The sequence below is a fragment of the Bos grunniens genome, chromosome 23 (assembly GCF_055505025.1).
Source record: "Bos grunniens cultivar Pamir isolate PY7600 chromosome 23, Bosgru_T2T1.0, whole genome shotgun sequence".
In the NCBI taxonomy this organism is placed as follows: domain Eukaryota; kingdom Metazoa; phylum Chordata; class Mammalia; order Artiodactyla; family Bovidae; genus Bos; species Bos grunniens.
The window spans coordinates 2,102,700-2,126,529 of NC_141187.1; the positions used below are offsets into that span (position 1 = coordinate 2,102,700).

The 23,830-nt window shown below is 38.5% G+C and overlaps 1 protein-coding gene across 2 annotated transcripts in view; it reads right to left on the reverse strand.

Annotated features, from left to right (window-relative positions):
- Positions 1-23,830, reverse strand: part of KHDRBS2 (KH RNA binding domain containing, signal transduction associated 2) — a 619,474-nt gene that overhangs the window by 435,675 nt on the left and 159,969 nt on the right. For both annotated transcript variants that reach the window (XM_086370607.1, XM_086370606.1), the window contains exon 2: positions 19,116-19,243. In XM_086370607.1, coding sequence (XP_086226733.1) covers positions 19,116-19,243 — 128 coding nt within the window. The remainder of the gene's footprint in view (positions 1-19,115; positions 19,244-23,830) is intronic.

Consider the following 23,830-nt stretch of genomic DNA (forward strand, 5'->3'; position numbering starts at 1 on the left):
TCCATAGTTCCTGACCTAGTGAGGTAAAAGGATAGCACTGCCAACAACTGAGACAGGTAGGTGACAGACAGGCAAAGGACATGTGGGCAGGAAGAATGCCAACCGAGCCTGGACTGTCCAGACAGCTACGTGCTGGTGTCCAGTAGGCAGCTCCACATGTAAGTCTTGGAGAGTGGTCTTGACTGAACCGTCAGCCACATAAAGCCAAACCCAGATAAAACCATGCCACAGGGGACTGAAGGTGTGTGCATGTAGACAGGACGGAGCATCATGGACAGTCCTGGGGACTCAGTATTATGAAATTGTGTGGAAGAGCACAGACCAGCAGAGGAGACTGAGAAATGGAACCTCTATTGTAACAGGAGACAAAAACAAATTGTGTGCCCAAAAACCAAATGAAAACCATGTGTCAGTGATAATTTAGGCAAGACCATGGTTCAAGTGTTTCAAGTCAGTTCTTTAGTGACACAGAAATCCAATAGCAGCTTTCAGGCATAAAGATCATCTTTCAATGAGAAAAAGAAATTGAACAGCAATGTCTACACATTATTAGTTATAAAAGTTGTATATGTAGTGAACTTTCTTTTACTAGAGGTATTAGTAGACATGCTAATCAGTATCACAGATATTGTAGAAATGATCCGTAAATTGAGTAGAAGATTAGACCACAGCAACTGTGAGATACACTCCAACTAATGAGTCTATCATTTCTGCCTCACTTAACACTAGAGGAGAAAGACATCTGCTTTTCCATCTGTGAAACTTTGCAATCCTAGCTGTGTCCAAAATTATCTCAACACCTCTTCCAATAAAATAAAATGAAACACAGCAATGATTTAATGCAAAGAAGAGAGGCTCTGTAGCCAGTGGACCTGAGCTCCAACATTAACACTATTATTAACATACTGAGTGGCTTTAGGAAAATTCCTTAAATACTTTTAAAGTATAGTCTCTCTGATAATGAGTGATGTTGAGCATCTTTTCATGTGTTTGTTAGCCATCTGTACATCTTCAAATCAAAACCACTATGAGGTACCATTTCACGCCAGTCAGAATGGCTGCGATCCAAAACTCTACAAGAAATAAGTGCTAGAGAGGGTGTGGAGAAAAGGGAACCCTCTTACACTGTTGGTGGGAATGCAAACTAGTACAGCCACTATGGAGAACAGTGTGGAGAGTCCTTAAAAAACGAAATAGAACTGCCTTATGACCCAGCAATCCCACTGCTGGGCATACACATCGAGGAAACCAGAATTGAAAGAGACACGTGTACCCCAATGTTCATCACAGCACTGTTTATAATAGCCAGGACATGGAAGCAACCTAGATGTCCATCAGCAGATGAATGGATAAGAAAGCTTTGGTACATATACACAGTGGAGTATTACTCAGCCATTAAAAAGAATACATTTGAATCAGTTCTAATAAGGTGGGTGAAACTGGAGCCGATTATATAGAGTGAAGTAAGCCAGAAAGAAAAACACCAATACAATATACTAACGCATATATATGGAATTTAGAAAGATGGTAACAATAACCCTGTATGCGAGACAGCAAAAGAGACACAGATGTATAGAACAGTCTTTTGGACTCTGTGGGAGAGGGAGAGGGTGGGATGATTTGGGAGAATGGCATTGAAACATGTATAATATCATATATGAAACGAGTCGCCAGTCCAGGTTCGATGCATGATACTGGATGCTTGGGGCTGGTGCACTGGATTGACCCAGAGGGATGGTACGGGGAGGGAGGAGGGAGGAGGGTTCAGGATGGGGAACACGTGTATAACTGTGGCAGATTCATGTTGATATATGGCAAAACCAATACAATATTTTAAAGTTAAAAAATAAAATAAAGAAAAATTGGCAAAAAAAAAAAAAAAAAAGAAGTATAGTCTCTTCAGAACTCAACCAGTATTCTTCAGAGAGTAAAACCTTTCATTGTGCTTTGCTGAGTGTTTGATAAACAATGGTTATTTGCAAAAACTTTAATTCTGTGAGGTCCCAGATTGAAGGACTAGTTTATAATGCTTTAGTTGGTCACCTGAACTTCAGTTTTATGCTGTGCAGTTCACATAAGAACTATTTCTACTCATCAACCAGAAAAAGGAGTGTATGATTTATTTCATGAAATCAGTATTTTCATTTGTTTTTTTTTTTTTTTATAAATTCATACTGTATTTTGATGAGTCATATTTGGCACCAAATTTTATAATGGATATTTTAGGATATCACTTACAGTATAGGAATAGAAAAACAATACAAAGAGGCAAAGTCAGTTCTTTGCACCAGGAGGCCAAAGAATTGGAGTTTCAGCATCAGTCCTTCCAATAAATATTCAGAACTGATTTCCTTTAGGATTGACTGATTTGATCTCCTTGCAGTCCAAGGGACTCTCAAGAGTTTTCTCCAACACCACAGTTCAAAAGCATCAATTATTTGGTGCTAAGCTTTCTTTATGGGCTTCCCTTGTGGCTCATCTGGTAAAAGATCCACCTGCAATGCAGTTGACCTGAGTTTGAACCCTGGATTGAGAAGACTGCCTTGAGAAGTAAATGGCTATCCACTCCAGTATTCTGGCCTAGTGAATACCATGGACTGTATAGCCCATGGGGTTGCAAAGAGCTGGACATAATCAAGAGACTTTCACAGTTTTCTTTATGGCCCAATGCTCATATCCATACATGACTACTAGAAAAACCACAGCTTTGAATAGATGGAACTTTGCGGACAAAGTAATGTCTCTACTTTTTAATATGCTGTCTAGGTTGGTTATAGCTCTTCTTCCAAGGAGCAAGCATCTCTTAATTTCATGGCTGCAGTCACCATGTGCAGTGATTTTGGAGCCCAAGAAAATAAAGTCTGTCACTATTTCCTTAAAACACATATCTATAAAAATATATTAATTCTAAAATAAATCACTAGATATTCAACTGACTCCAAGTCTGTGCCTTTGTGATTTTCATTGATTTTGCAAAAGTGCTCCATAAAATGGTTGCATTTCCACCACCTGACTGGCCTCCTGTGAAATCTGTATGCAGGTCAGGAAGCAACAGCTAAAGAGCCTCTTGATGAAAGTGAAGGAGACTGGAAAAGTTGGCTTAAAACTCAATATTCATAAAAATAAGATCATGGCACCTGGTCCCATCATTTGATGGCAAATAGATCAGGAAACAATGGAAACAGTGACAGACTTTATTTTGGGGGGCTCCAAAATCACTGCAGATGGTGACTACAGGAATGAAATTAAAAGACACTGCAAGGAGATCCAACCAGTCCATCCCAAAGGAAACCAGTCCTGATTATTCATTGGAAAGACTGATGCTGAAGCTGAAACTCCAATACTTTGGCCACCTGATATGAAGAACTGGCTGATTTGAAAAGACCCTGATGCTGGGAATGATTGAAAGTGGGAGGAGAAGGGGATGACAGAGCATGATATGGTTGGATGGCATCATGGATTCAATGGACATGAGTTTGAGTAACCTCTGGGAGTTGGTGATGGACAAGGAGGACTGACATGCTGCAGTCCATGGGGTTACAAACAGTCAGACATGACTGAGTGACTGAACTGAACTGAACTGAACGTCCCCCCCCATACTCTAATACTGTTATAGAAAGGAGTATGGGGTCAGGCTGCTTGCTGCTCAAAAACCAATAAAAGATCAGGTTGTTGGGAAAGAAACTTTGCTTTATTTCAGATGCCATCAACTGTCCTATGGCTGACTCCTCCCAACTCTGACAAGCAGGGGTTGAGAGCTTTTATATACAGGTAGGAGTGGGTCACTACATGCAGAAACAGCACATTCATCTCTAACAGTTATCTTCAAATTGGTCATCAGTGGTCTGACCAGCATCATCTCAGTTATTTTAGGTAGAGTTAATCTTCAGTTCCAGGGTCCATTTACTCACATTTCTTTGTAATCAAGTCTCAGAATTTGGAAGCTCGTGCCCTGGGTAGAGTCTGAAGACCATGTAGTTAGCTTCCACACCCTGGGGTTTCAGTATCTCTAAGACAGCTCACAGGATATGGCTCAGAATATTATCTACAGTCCTTGAGAAGGAACTAAAGATCTTTGACTATGCTTAATGATAACATTATTATTACTTGGTCTCCTTTGACTGATTTCCTTTGTTTTCACATGTTGTGATTTCTCTGATTAAACTTATACTTTGACTAAAGTTTTCCATGGACAAAAGAGAGGCAGGGATCATATGGGTAGGGCAAGGACCATAGGGTCCTGCTCCATTTCAATACCACTATTAGTTAGAATTAAACTTCGTTGTTGTTGTTGTTTGATCAGTCTTCTAGAAAACAGAAGCATTTCAAATTTATCTGAATTTTTCTGATAAGTGAGGTCGGGTTTTTTTTCTATTTGCTTTAAATGGTTGTCACATGTGTGACAACTGTCTGTTGTATCATTGGCTTCTTGTTGAATTTAGAATAAGTGGGGAATATATCTCTACATATGGCTGAATCACAGTGTTGTCTATCAGAAACTAACACAACATTGTAAAGCAATTATATTTCAAAGTGAGACCATTACATATAAATAAAAAGAATGTTCTGTCATTTGTTTCAAATTTTTCTCAAATACTGATCCAATTAGGTATTTTAATTGTGACTTTTTATTTTGTGGTACCCATCATCATTATTTTTGCTTATGCATAAGTTTTAGTTTTCTGGTGTAAAGTATTTTAGTTATTTACTTATGGCTTCATCTATTTTCTATATATTTAAAAAATGCTTTCCATCAAATAAATATTATAAAATAAATCTGCCACAAGTTATTCCAATATTTTTTTTTTCTTTTGCATTTAATCTTATACCCCATTGAGATTTATGCTGGTACAAAAGATGGATTAGGGATTTAGTCTTCATCTTCTTTTGCCCCATATGCCTCACTAAGGTTCTCTCTAACACTTAATGAATAAATGATTTATTCACACTGATTCCAAATATATAATTATCTTAGTCTATGTTCATTTCATGACGAATGGAAAATTGATGTTATCAAATGCTAGATTTGATCCTAAAATTTAGGGACTTTTTCTGTATCTTTTAAAAAATAATTAATTGTAATTGGAGGGTAATTACTTTAAAATACTGTGGTGATTTTGCCATACGATGACATGAATCAGCTGTGGGTGTACATTTGTCCCAATACCCTGAACCCCACTCCAACCTCCATCCCCAAAACTTCCCTCTGGGTTGGCTCAGAGCATAAGTTTTGAGTGCCCTTCTTCAGGTATCAGACTTACACTGTTCATGTATTTCACATATGGTAATAGAAGACTCTACACACAGACATCACTAGATATTCAACACTGAAATCAGAGTGATTATATTCTTTGCAGCCAAAGATGGAGAAGCTCTATACAGTCAGCCAAAAAAAAAAAAAAAAAGACTGGGAGCTGACTGTGGCTCAGATCATGAACTCGTTATTGTCAAATTCAGACTTAAATTGAAGAAAGTAGGGAAAATCATTAGATCATTCAGGTATGACCTAAATCAAATTCCTTATGATTATACAGTGGAAGTTGAGAAATAGATTTAAGGGACTACATCTGATAGAGTGTCTGATGAACTATGGACGGAGGTTCGTGACATTGCATAGGAGAAAGGGATCAAGACTATCCACATGGAAAAGAAATGCAAAAAAGCAAAATGGCTGTCTGGGGAGGCTTATAAATAGCTGTGCAAAGAAGAAAAGCAAAAAGCAAAGGAGAAAAGGAAAGATATAAGCATCAGAATGCACAGTTCCAAAGAAGAGCAAGGAGAGATAAGAAAGCCTTCTTCAGCGATCTGCAAAGAAATAGAGGAAAACAAAAAAATGGGAAAGACTATACATCTCTTCCAGAAAATTAGAGATGCCAAGGGAACATTTCATGCAAAGATAGGCTCGAAATAGGAGAGAAATGGTATAGACCTGACAGAAGCAGAAGATATCAAGAAAAGTTGGAAAGAATACACAGTAGAACTATACAAAAGAGATCTTCATGACTAAGATAATCACGATGGTGTAATCACTCACCTAGAGCCAGATATACTGGAATGCAAAGTCAAGTGTGCCTTAGACAGTGTCACTACAAACAAAGATAGTGGAGGTGATGGAATTCCAGTTGAGCTATTTCAAATCCTGGAAGATGATGTTGTCAAAGTGCTGCACTCAATATGCCAACAAATTTGGAAAACTCAGCAGTGGCCACAGGACTGAAAAAGGTCAGTTTTCATTCCAATTCCAAAGAAAGGCAATGCCAAAGAATGTTCAAACTACTGCACAGTTGCACTCATCTCAGTTCAGTTCAGTTCAGTCACTCAGTCGTGTCCGACTTTTTGCGACCCCATGAATCACAGCACGCCAGGCTTCCCTGTCCATCACCAACTCCCAGAGTTCACTCAGATTCACGTCCATCAGGTCAGTGATGCCATCCAGCCATCTCATCCTCTGTCGTCCCCTTCTCCTCCTGCCCCTAATCCCTCCCAGCATCAGAGTCTTTTCCAATGAGTCAACTCTTCACATGAGGTGCCAAAGTACTGGAGTTTCAGCTTTAGCATCATTCCTTCCAAAGAAATCCCAGGGCTGATCTCCTTCAGAATGGACTGGTTGGATCTCCTTGCAGACCAAGCGACTCTCAAGAGTCTTCTCCAACACCACAGTTTAAAAGCATCAATTCATCGGCGCTCAGCCTTCTTCACAGTCCAACACTGATATCCATACATGACCACAGGAAAAACGATAGCCTTGACTAGACGAATCTTTGTTGGCAAAGTAATGTCTCTGCTTTTGAATATGCTATCTAGGTTGGTCATAACTTTCCTTCCAAGGAGTAAGCGTCTTTTAATTTCATGGCTGCAGTCACCATCTGCAGTGATTTTGGAGCCAAAATAAATAAATAAATAAATAAATAAAGGCTGACACTGTTTCCACTGTTTCCCCATCTATTTCCCATGAAGTGATGGGACCAGATGCCATGATCTTTGTTTTCTGAATGTTGAGCTTTAAGCCAACTTTTTCACTCTCCACTTTCACTTTCATCAAAAGGCTTTTGAGTTCCTCTTCACTTTCTGCCATAAGGGTGGTGTCATCTTCATATCTGAGATTATTGATATTTCTCCCGGCAATCTTGATTCCAGCTTGTGCTTCTTCCAGCCCAGCGTTTCTCATGATGTACTCTGTATATAAGGGAAATAAGCAGGGTGACAATATACAGCCTTGACGTTCTCCTTTTCCTATTTGGAACCAGTCTGCTGTTCCATATCCAGTTCTAACTGTTGCTTCCTGACCTTCATATAGATTTCTCAAAAGGCAGATCAGGTGGTCTGGTATTCCCATCTCTTTCAGAATTTTCCAGTTTATTGTGATCCACACTCATCTCACAGGCTAGTAAAGTAATGCTCAAAATTCTCGAAGCCAGGCTTCAGCAATACGTGAAATGTGAACTTCCAGATGTTCTAGCTGGTTTTAGAAAAGGCAGAGGAACCAGAGATCAAAGTGCCAACATCCGCTGGATCATGGAAAAAGCAAGAGAGTTTCAAAAAACATATATTTCTGCTTTATTGACTATGTCAAAGCCTTTGACTGTGTGGATCACAATAAACTGTGGAGGACTGATCCTGAAGCTGAAACTCCAATACTTTGGCCACCTTACGCAAAGAGTTGACTCATTGGAAAAGTCTCTGATGATGGGAGGGATTGGGGGCAGGAGGAGAAGGGGACAACAGAGCATCAGATAGCTGAATGGCATTACCGACTTGATGGACATGAGTTTGGGTGACCTCCGGGGGTTGGTGATGGGCAGGGAGGCCTGGTGTGCTGCCATTCATGGGGTCGCAAAGAGTTGGACATGACTGAGCGACTGAACTGAATATACGTTTCAATGCTATTCTCTCATATCATCCCAACCTCGCCTTCTCCCACATAGTCCAAAAGTCTGTTCTTTACATGTGTGTCTATTTTGCTGTCTTGCATTTGGGTAGTTATTAACGTCTTTCTAAATTCCATATATATGTGTTAATATACTGTATTGGTGTTTGTCTTTCCGGCTAACTTCATTCTGTGTAATAGTCTCCAGTTTCATCCACCTCATTAGAACGGACTCAAACATTTTTTTTTTTTTTTTTAAATAGCTGAGTAGTATTCCATTGTGTATACGTACCACTGCTTTCTTATCTATTCTTCTGCTGATGGACATTTAGGTTGCTTTCATGTCCTAGCTATTGTAAACAGTGCTGCAATGAATATTGGAGTACATGTGTCTCTTTCAATTCTGGTTTCCTCAGTGTGTAGCCCAGCAGTGGGATTGCTGGGTCGTAAGGCAGTTCTATTTCCAGTTTTTTAAGGAATCTCCACACTGTTCTCCATAGTGGCTGTACTAGTTTGCATTGCCACCAACAGTGTAAGAGGGTTCCCTTTTCTCCACAACCTCTACAGCATTTATTGTTTGTAGACTTTTTGATCGCAGTTATTCTGACCAGTGTGAGATTGTTTTCATTTCACTGTTGTTTTCATTTGCATTTCTCTGATAATGAGTGATATTGAGCGTCATTTAATGTGTTTGTTAGCCATCTGTGTGTCTTCCTTGAAGAGATGTCTGTTTAGTTCTTTTGCCCATTTTTGACTGAGTCATTTATTTTTCTGGAATTGAGCTGCATGAGCTACTTGTATATTTTGGAGATTGTCCGTTGCTTCACTTGCTGTTATTTTTTCTCATTCTGAAGGCTTCTTTTTCATCTTGCCTATAGTTTCCTTCATTCTGCAAAAACTTTTAAAGTACTAAACTAATTTTGTATTTCTATAATGAAACTATATATGTATATAGTTTATTTTGTTTGTAATATGTTGTTAAAACACATTTGGTAATATTTGTGTAACATTTTCATTGCAATAAAATAAATACAAAATAAAATTTACTATTTAAAAAGTGGAATTTAGTGGCATTAATTAGATTCACAAGGTTGTGAAATCACAGCACATCCATTCCCAGAACTTTTTCATCTTACCAAAGAGAAACTCTACATACATTAAACACAAATACTCCATCCATCTCCCTCCACAGCCCCTGAGGACCTCGCTTCCACTTTCAGCATCTATGAACGTGCCTGTTCTAAATATCTTTCTTAAGTGGAATCATACAATATTTGTCCTCTCGTGTCTGACTTTTTCTCTTATTAATGTGTTTTTCAGTCACTCAGTTCAGTTCAGTTCAGTTGCTTAGTCGTGTCCGACTCTTTGTGACCACATGAATCGCAGCACGCCAGGTCTCCCTGTCCATCACCAATTCCCGGAGTTCACTCAAACTCACCTCCATCGAGTCGGTGATGCCATCTCATCCTCTGTCATCCCCTTTTCCTCCCGCCCCCAATCCCTCCCAGCATCAGAGTCTTTTCCAATAAGTCAGCTCTTGGCATGAAGTGGACAAAGTACTGGAGTCAGTCACTCAGTCATGTCCAAATCTTTGTGATCCCATGGACTGCAGCGTGCCAGGGTTCTCTGCCCTTCATTATCTCCCAGACTTTGTTCAAACTCATCTACACTGAGTTGGAGATGCCATCAAACCACCCCATTCACTGTCACCCTCTTCTACTCCTGCCCTCAATCTTTCCCAGAATCAGGATTTTTTCCAATGAGTTGGCTCTTCTTATCAGGTAGCAAAAGTACTGGAGCTTCAACTCCAGCATCAGTCCCTCTAGTGAATATCCAGTATTGGTTTTCTCTAGGATTGACTGATTTGATCTCCTTGCAGCTCAAGGGACTCTCAAGTGTGTTCTCCAAGACCACAGTTCAAAAGCATCAATTTTTCGACACTCAGCTTTCTTTATGGTCCATCCATACATGACTACTGGAAAAACCTTAGCTTTGACTGATGGACTTTTGTTGGCAAAGTAATGTCTCTGTTTTTTTAATATGATGTCTAGGTTGGTCATAGCTTTTCTTTCAAGGAGTAAGCATCTTTTAATTTAATGGCTGCAATCACCATCCCCAGTGATTTTGGAGCCAAATAAAATAATGTCTGTCACTGTTTCCATTGTTTCTCCATCTATTTGTCAATAAATTATGGAACTGGATGCCATGATCTTAGTTTTTTTCAAGGATGAGCTTTAGGTCAGCCTTTTCAGTCTTCTCTTTCACATTCATCAAGAGACTCTACTTCCTCTTCACTTCCTGCCATTAGGATAGTGCCATCTGCATATATGAGGTTACTGTTATTTCTTCTGGCAATCTTCATTTCAACTTGAGCTTCCTCCAGCCTGGCATTTTGCATAATGTACTCTGCATAGAAGTTAAATAAGCAGGGTGACAATATACAGCACTGATGTACTTCTTTCCCAATTTGGAACCAGTCCACTGTTTCATGTCCAGTTCTAAGTGTTGCTTCTTGGACTGCATTCAGGTTTCTCAGGAGACAGGTAAGGTGGTCTGGTATTCCCATCTCTTTAAGAATTTTTCACAGATTGTTGTGATCCACACAGTCAAAAGCTTAGCATAGTCAATAAAGCAGAAGTAGATGTTTTTCTGGAATTTTCTTGCCTTTTCTATGATCCAAGGAATGTTGGCAATTTGATCTTTTGTTCCTCTGCCTTTTCTAAATTCAGCTTGTACATCTGGAATTTCTTGGTTCATGTACTATTGAAGCCTAGGTTGAAGGATTTTGAGCATTACCTTGCTAGCATGTGAAATGAGTGCAATTGTGAAGTATTCTGAACATTATTTGACATTGCCCTTCTTTGGAATTGAAATGAAAACTGACCTTTTCCAGTCCTGTGACCACTGCTGAGTTTTCCATATTTGCTGGCATATTGAGTGCAGCACTTTAACAACATCATCTTTTAGGACTTTAAATAGTTTAGCTGAAATTCTATCACCTCCACTAGCTTTGTTTGTAGTGATGCTTCCTAAGGCCCACTTGACTTTGCATTCCAGGATGTCTGGCTCTAGGTGAGTGATCACACCATCATGGTTATCCAGGTCACTAAGACCTTTATTTATTTATTTATATTTTTTACAGTTTTCTGTGTATTCTTGCCACCTCTTCTTAATATCTTCTGCTTCTGCTGGGTCCATACCATTTCTGTCCTTTATTGTGCCTATTTTTACATGAAATGTTCCCTTGGTAACTCTGATTTTCATGAAGAGATCTCTAGTCTTTCCCATTCTTCTGTTTTCCTCAATTTCTTTGCATTGTTCACTTAAGAAAGCTTTATCATCTCTCTTTGCTATTCTTTGGAACTCTGAATTAAGATGAGTATATCTTTCTTTTCTTCCTTTGGAGAAATACCTAAACCTGGAGGAATAGGTATCTCTTGACCTTAACTTTGCTTTCCAGTACCCTGTGATGTAAGGGACATCTTTTTTGGTGTTAGTTCTAGAAAGTATTTTAGGTCTTCATAGAACTTCTTCAGTTGCAGCTTCTTTGGCATTAGTGATTATGGCATAGACTTGGATTACTGTAATGTTGTAATGGTTTGCCTTAGAAACAAACCAAGATCACTCTCGAATTTTTGAGATTGTGCCCAACTACTTCATTTTGAACTCCTTTTTTTTTTTTCCACTATGAGGGCTACTTCATTTCTTTTAAGGGATTCTTACCCACACTAGTAGATATAATGGTAATCTAAATTAAATTCACCCATTCCTGTCCATTTTAGTTCACTGATCATTAAAATATCAATGTTCACTCTTGCCATCTCCTATTTGACCACTTCCAATTTACCTTGATTCAATAAATATTTATCCATGTGTTAACATGTATCCAAATTTCATCATTCTTTATGGCTGAATAATATTCCATTGTGTATATACCACATTTTGTGTAACCATGCATCACCTGAGGATATTTGAGTTGTTTCTGTCTTTTGGCACTTGTGAATAATGGTGCTGTGAATACTGTGAATATTTATATACAACATTTGGTAACATTTTTAACGTTTTTGGATTGATATTCATAATTTAATTATTGATATACTTGTAAAACCCATATATTTAAAGAAAATTCCTCATAAAATGGTAGAAATATAAATATGTTACACAAATTTCTTTTGGTTGCTTGTGTGCTAAGTCACTTCAGTCATCCAACTATTTGAGACCCTATGGACTTTAGCCCACCAGGTTCTTATGCTCATAGTATGTTCCAGGCAAGAATACTAGAGTATGTTGCTGTGCCCTGCTCCATGGAAAATTTCCTACCCAGGGACTGAATGTACATCTCTTATGTCTCTTGCATTGGCAGGTGGGTTCTTTACCACTAGTGCCATTTGGGAAGCTCAAATTTCTTTCAACAACTACTTAAATTTGAAAAAGTAAATAAAAGTCACTCACAACTTTTCTACATGCATCTAAATTTTTTTCAAGTAATTGGTTGTAGTCAGGTCCTAACTTAGTATTATAAGTAGTAATAATCCCTTATCTAAATGTTTCTGGAGGTAAGGAGGAGATGCATTAATTTCTATTTCTTGTACCCTTTCCAGAGAAAGTTTTTTCTTCCCACGCCAATCTCAAGGTATTTAATAGTGCTTGAATTTATATCAAATTTGCTTGTTTCCATATGTCAGTATGTCCTTCAAAGTCAATAATAATATGAGAATTCATTCAATTTATGATGTAATACCTCTTGATTTTACCAGTGATCTTTCTCCTCTACCCTCTTGAAAATCTGTCTACATAAAAATCCATTTCTACCAAAACATCAAAACAAATGGCAGAAGGCCCATCTATGCTCTATTGGGTATAGAAAAATTTACTGAAAGGTCACTGAATTAAACAAATGAACAATGACTCACAGGAAGACTGGCAAGATTATAGAAGGGATGTGGGAGTGAAGATCCTTTGGTTCTCAAAGGACCCCTGAGCAAGGATACCTGTTTGGACACATTTCAAAAGGCACTAGATTTTAACTATCCTTTTGAAATAGTTTCCAGTTTTACAGTTAAGGGTGAGTGTGAAATAAACTGGAGGAACAGAAACAGTAGGTTAAAACAGACTGAAGGTGACCTAGAAGGTGTAGATTCAGAAAAGAAGGTGAGGTCATTTTGTGAAGTGTAAGCACACATTTCATGAGGATGTACTGAGCTCCTAAAAAAGAGGGGAGGGAAAGGCATAGTCAACTCAATATTAGGAACACATGGGTCAAAGAAGACAAAGAGGTTTAAGTGCTGAATGGGAAAATGGGATTTAAATACATGAGATGAGCATTAATTTAAAAGTCGTTGGAAAAGATAAACACTAGACAGAATATCTATGCAAATTTCTAAATTTTGCTGGAAAATAGGGTTATTTCAAGTTCCTCTCTATTTAAGAGAATGCACTGTATAAGCACGTTGGAATTATTTTCTTTCTCTCATCAAAAATGTAACACTTCACCTAGGAGAGTCATTATCTTCTCAATTAAGATTTAAATTCACAAGAGATCAGGAAACTGATATGAATGAAACCAAAATCGGAAGACCATCAAATCCTCTTTTCTGTTTCCTTTAGAAACATAAAAAGCAACTGATACTATGCAGCTGTCTCCAAGAAAGATAAAACAAGCTTAAGATGTAAGCTACACAGTGGCTTTTAAAAAACCACATTGCTTTTATTTCCAATATTCTGGGAGGTAGGTCATAGAGGATCCTGCTGTGATGTATGTCAGAGAGTGTTTTGCCTATGTTCTCCTCTAGGAGTTTTACAGTTTCTGGTCTTAGGTTTAGATCTTTAATCCATTTTGAGTTTATTTTGTGTATGGTGTTAGAAAGTGCTCTAGTTTCATTCTTTTACAAGTGGTTGACCAGTTTTCCCAGCACCACTTGTAAAAGAGATTATCTTTAATCCCTTGTATATTCTTGCCCCCTTTGTCAACGATAAGGTGTCCATATGTGCGTGGATTTATCTCTGGGCTTTCTATTTTGTTCCATTGATCTATATTTCTGTCTTTGTGCCAGTAACATACTGTCTTACCCTAGTGTTCATCGCAGCACTGTTTATAATAGCCAGGACATGGAAGCAACCTAGATGTCCATCAACAGATGAATGGATAAGAAAGCTGTGGTACATATACACAATGGAGTATTACTCAGCCATTAAAAAGAATACATTTGAATCAGTTCTAATGAGGTGGATGAAACTGGAGCCTATTATACAGAGTGAAGTAAGCCAGAAAGAAAAACACCAATACAGTATACTAATGCATATATATGGAATTTAGAAAAATGGTAACAATAACCCTGTGTACGAGACAGCAAAAGAGACACTGATGTATAGAACAGTCTTATGGATTCTGTGGGAGAGGGAGAGGGTGGGATGATTTGGGAGAATGGCATTGAAACATGTATAATATCATATATGGAACGAGTCGCCAGTCCAGGTTCGATGCATGGTACTGGATGCTTGGGGCTGGTGCACTGGGATGACCCAGAGGGATGATATAGGGAGGGAGGAGGGAGGAGGGTTCAGGATGGGGAACACATGTATACCTGTGGTGGATTCATTTCGATATTTGGCAAAACCAATACAATATTGTAAAGTTTAAACATAAAATAAAATTAAAACAAACAAACAAACACACTGCTTAGAAAAACAGAGTTGTTTCTAAATTGGTAAGTGTAATTCTGGGTCTGAAATGTGGTTACAGTTTTCACAATTAGTAATGTTGGGTTTATATTAACCATTCTTAAATGTTCTGATAATTACTCACAAAGTTAGGAAGAAAGAGAGAGAGGAAAAAAAAAAAAAACAACTCATCAAGGCTTTGGATTTAGGTTTTCACCTTTAGAAGTACAAAGAAGGAAACAGGCAGGCTGTGGAGAATGCTTCCCACCAGACACAGAAGGCAGCCCCACTTTCTGTGACCAAGCAGGCAAACACAAAATACAGAGCAAGCACAGCACTTTTGAACATATTTTGGAACTTTAATTTCTGCATCAATTTACATAAGAAATTGATTTCAAAAGCAGCACTGGAGAACATGGCTGCTTTGATCTTAAAAGGGGCCAAATTTGGGGGCTGATTTACACTCCTGGTAGTTTATTGCTTTAAAAACTTGTAAGTAACTGGAGTTGAGAAATGAAAAGTGGGCCTTGGGGTAAACTTAATTGAATAAAATATCTGATATTTTTCAGAGGATTCTGAAGGCAACATCATAAAATGTAATTTTAAAAGACATTGAGCAACTGAATTGCCCATGTGGATGAACAGGTACCATAGTAACAAGCAGACCTCCAGCAGGTGGAATAGCACCGCCTACCTTTCGACACACGTCACTGTGCCCATGCACGTGGTACTCATCCTTTGAGCAGAACAAAACAGAGTGCAGCATCTGACATTTTGTGTATCTTACTTCCCTAGGTACTGTAAGGCACTTGTTTGTTGAGATCAAGAAATTTTGGCCCTTTTTTTTTTCTTTTTCATTCTCTTTTAAAATTTTCATTGGGGTACAGCTGATTTACACTGTTGTGATATTTTCTTCTGTACGGCAAAGTGAATCAGTTATGTGTGCTTGCCTATACTCAGTTGCTTAGTCATGTCCAGCTCTTTGCGGCTCCATGAACTGTAGCCCACCAAATCCCTCTGTCCATGGGATTATCCCATGGACAAGAATACTGAAGTGGGTTGCCATTTCCTCCTCCAGGGTATCTTCCTGACTCGGGGATCAAACCCACATCTCCTGCATCAGCAGGCATATTCTTTACCACTGAGGCACATGGAGATCCTATGAATCATATATCCATATATCCACTCTTCTTTACATTCTTTTCCCATGTAGGACATTACAGAGTATTGAGTAGAATTCCCTGTACTATACAGTAGGTTCTTGCTGATTATCTATTTTTTTAATCATTTTATATATAGTCATGTGTACATGTCAATCCCCATCTTCAAGGATGAATATGTCTTCATTAATACCAAATTTATACCCCAAGGTTCAGTTTTGTTCTTTTTCTGTATATATCATCACTTTGCGTGCCAACACTAAATTATAATGCCATCTTTGAAGACACTTTCAAAAACAACTAAACTCAATACACATATTTCAAACACTACAAACAACATAAAAAGCCATGACCAAGTTCACATGTGCAAAGTTTACAGACAAAAACAGTGAGTTACAGCCACCAACAACCTGATAGAGACTGCATACTGATTCTAAGATGTGTAAGAGCTGGAAACATCCAGATTTGAAAAAAAAACTAAATTAATATTGGACTATAGAGTACGTCTTTGAATTCAGATAGAAAGAGCTAATGTTAAAGGTGGTGAATTTTCCACATGAATCTCAGGATCATAGAGTAACATAATGATTGATGTTGCCTCCTTAGAGACATGATTATGAAGAAATAAAGGCTCTGATTCTAAAACATTTTCAAATGTAAACAACAGATGTATAAAGTCTATTTATTTACTAACCTTACTACGAATAAAAACATTGAAAACAAACAAGAAAAACAGTCCACGAAAATAATTTGGTAACATAGCACATTTTCTCCAAATTAAGTGATTAATCACAAAACATTAGATAAATCATTCTTAATGTGTTTGTAAAGCATTCTTATGTTTTTTATTATTTAAAATCTTAAACTTCTCTCAATTCTTTGACTTACTGAATTAAATCAGTAAATTAACTTGAATTAGAGTCTAACTGAAAGAAAATCTATCCAAAAAAGCCAAGTAGTAAAATTAGGATAAGGCCATTTCCTCAAGTATGCCCCTAATTCTTCTTTGCTCTTTGTATGGGAGGACAGTGTCATTGCCACATAGACTGTCAGTCTGCACAGCAGGTGTCAAGGGCAGAGACAGCCCTGGAGGAAGTTGAGAAGGCAATCCTAGCCCTGATGAGATACAAAGAGTAAGTCACTTTTTATTTTAAAAGAGTGAAACTTGAACCCATAAATACTGTTGTGTGCTGCTAAACAGTTCACAGGATCACACCACACTACATGTGCTACAGCTTACAGTACACAGCAAATACAGCTCAGGCTGAGTGCTTATAATCTTACCCCACAGCAGAGAATCATCACTTTAGAAATAATATACCTTTATCAAAAGGTTGATTTTAATTTTATTGTTACAGTATAAAAAGCAAAAACAAATGTAGGTCAAGTTGATAGATGATTGTGTTTGTCAGTATTCTTTTTTATGTAAAAGGTTCTAATATATGAAATTCATATCATTCATAAATAATTTGTTTGGCATTATATTCATAGAAACTGTACATTTTCTAAGGCATACATTGTTATTTGATAATATTCCATAAAACTATTAATCATTAGGATCTATTATTTTTCATAATCTTCCACATTATACATGAAAAAGTAATGCAAAATGTGAGCATTACGGGGAAGGAGGAGGGAGGAGGGTTCAGGACAGTGAACATGTGTGTACCTGTGGCGGATTCATGTTGATATATGGCAAAATCAATACAATATTGTAAAGTTAAAAAATAAAATAAAAAAAATGCAAAGACTCACAAAAAATAAAGGATTTAAAATAACATCAAATTTTAAAAGTATCCCATCACTTACACCATCATTTAGCATTATTTAGGACTTGAAATGCCAGCACATCTTGATCAGAGATTCAGAGCTGCATTTTATGAGAAGTAGATACTGAGTCTATTACAAGCTTTTCCATGTCCAAAGAATAGATAAGGATTATCCCAAGAAACAGTATCAAGTAATATATATATTTAAATATATGATTTCAAGACTGAAGCTGTACTCCATCTAGACTTTAACAGTTTTAATTAACCAAGTTCCTTTAAAGAGTTACATTTGCCTTAAGACCCTATCATATTTCTACCTTATTTCATTATTACGTAAAATTTTTCATGTACATTTCTATGACAGGCCAACTTGATATTCATTAAAACAATTGTAAATTTAATAAAACTTAAATTACAAATACTGGAGAAGGCAATGGCACCCCACTCCAGTACTCTTGCCTGGAAAATCCCATGGATGGAGGAGCCTGGTGGGCTGCAGTCCATGGTGTCGCAAAGAGTCGGACACGACTGAGCGACTTCACTTTCACTTTTCACTTCTATGCACTGGAGAAGGAAATGGCAACCCACTCCAGTGTTCTTGCCTGGAGAATCCCAGGGACGGGGGAGCCTCTTGGGCTGCCGTCTATGGGGTCGCACAGAGTCGGACACAACTGAAGCGACTTAGCAGCAAATTACAAATACATATTCATTGTATGTGGTGATCTTGCAATAGTGTAAGTCTAGCTCAAAATAAGCACAAAATCCAAAAGCTTACATATCCAAAACCTCACCTGAAAGTTAAATGTTTTGATGTGCTGTTAACTTATTTGAAATAATTATAAACACACCTTCTACTTAATTATATTTACCAAAATTTATCATATTAGAAGCCATTTGGTAAACTATAGCATTTATTTCTGTACTCTTTCTTCTTAGGATAATTACATGGGCTTTCCTTCAAACTCTTCAGAAAGTTAACTACCAGCTTAAATGTTTGAGTTTCCATTTTTCTGCTTAGGCAATTTACTTGGAAAAAAAATAAGAAACTGTTTTCAACCATTGGAATATATGAACATAAATAATGAAAGCAAGCCATTGAATGCTATATTTTATAATCATGATTCTGGTGATAAAAACATCATGTAATGACAAAATATCTAATGAAAAGTTATTTTCAAGAGAATAATATCATAATCATTATATAAATGGACCCTGAATATAGAAGAGTAGAGGTTACAACCCAAGTGTCTAATAAAGATTATATTGCCTTCCTAGATAAAAAGATTCTCAGCTATTTGCCTCATGCTGTATATTTTGTAGAATTAATTCTACACTCTTATAATAAAATGTACATTTTAACATGAACCAAAACATTATTGATTGAGCATATTTGGACAAATTGCTGAACTACTTACATGTTAAATGATGAAAATATCTAATTTTATTTCCTGTATTCACAGAATAAAGTGTTGCACCCATCAACAGAAAATTATTATACTTTCAAAGAGTTTTCCTTCTTCTATGTTAGTATCATTTATTTGTATATATTAATAAAATGAAGATTTGTACATTTATTTCGTAACGGCAATGAACAAAACATCATCTTATTTTCATCATTTTTTTTAATTCAATGAGGTTAAAAAGCATATATTGTAGTACCTTTGGATACTGTTTGACAGGAATCAATACCCTTTCTGAGAGCTTTATATTTTTGTTGCTGATGACATCAAGATATTTCTCTTCTTCATCTTCACTTTTTCCATCAGAACCTTGAAATTTTTCAATTTCTGAAAACAAAATTCACAAGAAAAACATTAAATGAAATGTGAAACCATTATAAATATGCTGGTTGTTCTTATTACTCCTCTTATTAAATAAGATTTTGAAGAATCTTGATAAAGGCTGAAACAGCACCTTGGTGAATCACATCAATGCCACTATTGTCTGCACAATGATCTGTTCTCAACTGAAATTAAAAAGCAGTGATTGAAGATATGACTAATGTGGAAAAAAATGTGAAGATATGGTCTAATGTGAAAAAAGGATGCATCTGATTAAAATTTAACATGTTCCAACAAAATTTGAGAAATATACCCTTGAAATATTTAAAAATATTTAAGCCAGCATAAATTTTCTAGGAGGAATGAAGAGAACAAGTATATTTTGAGGTTAAATGTTTCATTTTTATTCAAAATTGTTCCTAAGAAAACATAATTTAAAATAAAAATCATTCATTACCTATAATAGAGTAGTATAGATGAATAGAGATAAGTAGTAAAGAAAAGGCAGAGGAAAAAGAGATCAAATTGCCAACATCAATTGGATCAGCTGGATCATTGAAAAAGCGAGAAAGTTCCAGAAAAACATCTACTTAAGCTTTACTGACTATGCCAAAGTCTTTGACTGTGTATCACAACAAATTGTAGAAAATTCTGAAAGAGATGGGAATACCAGACCACCTGACTTGACTCTTGAGAAATCTGTATGCAGGTCAGGAAGCAACAGTTAGAACTGGACATGGAACAAGAGACTGGTTCCAAATCAGGAAAGGAGTACATCAAGGCTGCATATTGTCACCCTGCTTATTTAACTTATATGCAGAGTACCTCATGAGAAATGCTGGGTTGGATGAAATACAAGCTGGAATCAAGATTGCAGGGAGAAATATCAATAACCTCAGATATGCAGATGACACCACCCTTATGGCAGAAAGTGAAGAACTAAAGAGCCTCTTGGTGAAAATGAAAGAGGAGAGTGAAAAAGTTGGCTTAAAACTCAACATTCAGAAAACTAAGATCATGGCATCCAGTCCCGTCACTTAATGGAAAATAGATGGGGCAATAGTGGAAAGAGTGAGAGACTTTATTTTGGGGGGCTCCAAAATCACTTCAGATGGTGACTGCAGCCATGAAATTAAAAGATGCTTGCTCCTTGGGAGAAAATTTATGACCAACTTAGACAGCATATTAAAAAGCAGAGACATTACTTTGCCAACAAAGGTCCATCTGGTCAAAGCTTTGGTTTTTCCAGTAGTCATGTATGGATGTGAGAATTGGACTACAAAGAAAGCTGAGTGCCAAGCATTGGTGCTTTTGAATTCTGGTATTGGAGGAGACACTTGAGAGTCCCTTGGACTGCAAAAAAGACCCAACCAGTCTATCCAAATGGAAATAAGTCATAAATATTCATTGGAAGGACTGATGCTGAAGCTGAAACTCCAATACTTTGGCCACCTGATGGGAAGAACTGACTCATCTGAAAAGACCCTGATGCTGGGAAAGATTGAAGGCAGGAAGAGAAGGGGATGACAGAGGATGAGATGGTTGGATCTCAACACTGACTCAATGGATATGAGTTTGAATAAACTCCAGGAGTTTGTGATGGGCAGGGAATCCTGGCATACTGCAGTCCATGGGGTTGCAATGAGTCAGACACAACGGTGTGACTGAACTGAATTGAACTGAACTGAACTGGGAGATAAATAGTGCGATACCATATACCCCAAACAAACTTAAATACAATTAAAAAGGGGATATCATGAAATAGTCCTATAAAGAATTAAATCTGTAATTGATGTCACTCATATTCATCAACATGAAATTACCTACCTAGAGGTTTAAGAAGAACTGGTAACTTTCCCTATAAGAATGCTCCCAGGAGAAGAAGATGGGATAGAGTAGGCAGATGTGGAGTGCATCTCTCTCCAGGGATACATCATGAATCCATCTTCAGATACAGAAATGCATGCAGAACATCAGCTGAGAGCAGGCAGGAGTGCCTGACCAGTGAAAAAGAAAATATAGACCCACACAAAACTTGGTAAGACAAAGGAATTAGGGGGGACTAATTCTAGGACTGGACCTGCCCTCGGCAGTGGGGGGAACTGAAGCAGGGGTCCAATCCCCACAGAGGGGCAATTGTCTAAGTCAGAAGAGAAACATTTAAGGCTGAGAGTGAAATAGGTGATCTGTGGCAGCCTAAGTGGAATGAGAATCAGACAGTCCTTGCCACAGTCATTCATACACGAGGCAGGAACACGGATCTCCTGGAAGTGGCAGTGGCTGGGAACTGTAGTTTAGGGATTGTGGAGCAGTCCCAGGGCGAGGGCTGCTGTTGACTGTGGAGAGATGGATAGAGGGGATGTGAGGGAGAAGATCGTGGTTGGAAATGCCTATGGAACAAAGCTAGGCAGCCATGGAAGGCAATACAGATGAGTGACGCGTAGGGGGTGGAGCCATCACAATAGCCTCTCTCTCTCCACACGAAAGTATCAGCAGCTGAACATTAGAGAGGCTGGCCCACCAAATGTCTGACACACTGAACTACAGAGCAGGACCCCACCCATGGTGCTCCTTTCAGTGACTGATGGGCCAAACTACAGAGTAGGACCCAAGTTGGGGGACCCCTCTCTGCGACTGACACTCAGAACAAGAGAAGGACCCCAGGCAAGGGAATCTTCTAAATGCCTGAACGGGCGGACCTAGAGAGAAAGACTGTCCAGAGAGGTCTTCCAATCCCCAGCTACAAGAGGCTCGAAAAAAAGACTCTGATAGGGCCATAACTCCTGCCACAGAGGCAGTCTGTGTCCCTGCACACTCTTCACCACCAGGGTCTCCACAAGCCAAGAAGCGGCACCACCTTCATGCTCAACTCTCACTGGGGAAGAGCTGCCACAGGCAAAAAAAAAAGAAGAAGAAGTCTTGTGTTTATGCACGCAGAGTCACTTCAGTCCTGTCTGACTCTGCAACCCTGTAGACTGTGGCCTGCCAGGCTTCCCTGTCAGAGAAGGGGTTCTCCAGGCAATAATACTGGGGCATATTGGCCAATACTGGTTGCCATAGGCTTCTTAGAGCACTGTATTTCTTGCTACCCTAGCCACCAACCCCCTCTGAGTACCTGGTGCTGCCAAAACCCCTGTGATCCAAGCAGCTGCACCATCTCCACACCTGGCCCTCACAGAGGCAAACCCAAGCCCTCCAGGGTAGTTTAAGGAGCTAATCCCCAGTAGACAACCCACATGCAGAAGTAGAAATAAAATCGCAATTGAAACCTGGGAGCAGTTTGGCTAAGGAAGAAGATCCAAAACCTTCAGACCATCTGTAAAAGCTGCAGATTAAATCCAGATGATCAACTAGGCAGACTCTGTGCCTATGGAATATCTAAAAGGACATTGAGAGCCCCCACAAAAGAAAATGCACTAGCTCTGATAACAGTGGACATTGGAAGTGAGAACACAGAGGAGTAGGACCATATTAGAATCTGAACAGCCTCCACAGGAGGTCCAGAGATCAGCACAGTGTTGTAGGGCATCCTAGGAAGGTGAGGTGGACTGTTATTCCCACTGAGGGAAAGCACTCTGACAGCAGTGACTCAAGAAAACCGTTTATTATACTTATTTTTTGACGTGTTTTGTAGATTCTTTCGGATTTTTTTGCCCTTCCCCTCACCTCCGTCTTGTAGTTGCTGATTTTATTGGCACTGATAAATCTGATTAAACTTTTGAGCTTATTTTTTTCCCCCCAGTCACATTTATTATTGTTGCCATAAACCTCTGCCTCTACGTTGGGCTTCTGCAGTTCTGTGGAGTTTCTCTCTCTCTCTCTCTCTTCTTTTTTTCTTGTCTCTTTTTTAAATTTTTAAAACCAATTAATATTTTTTTCTAATTTATTCCTTTGTTCGATTTTCCTACTGTTCTTTTCCCCTTGCAGCTAAACTTTAACATATATAAATCTTCCTTATCTACCTCTATTTAACTTTGCACCACGCAGAAGCACTGCGTCTGTGATGGACCACGAAGAAGCATGGTGGACCACCCAGAAATGCCACTGAGAGGAGCTATCCCACGCCCAAGGTCAGGGGTGGCGACCTAGAGTGCCAGGCTGCAATGGTGCAGGAGCGGCCCAGAGAAGCTATCCCACGTCCGAGGTCAGGGGCAACAGCCAAGAGGAGCTACCCCACGTCCAAGGAGTGGCAGCTGTGTGGGTACAGAAGGGTTGCGAGGAGCTATTCCATATTCAAGGTCAGGAGAAACGACCTCGTTCAAGGTAAGGTGCAGCGGCAGCGCTTTGCTGGAGCAGCAGTGAAGAGATATTCCATATCCAAGGTAAGAGAAACCCAAGTAAGATGGTAGGTGTTGTGAAAGGGCATCAGAGGACAGATATACTGAAATCATTATTACAGAAAACTAGCCAATCTGATCACGTGGACCACAGCCTTGTCTAACTCAATGAAACTAAGCCATGCCATGAGGGGGTCACTCAAAACGGACGGGTCATGGTGGAGAGGCAAACAACTTCAGTATTCTTGCCTTGAGAACCCCATGAACAGTATGAAAAGGCAAAATAATACAATACTGAAAGAGGAACTCCCCAGGT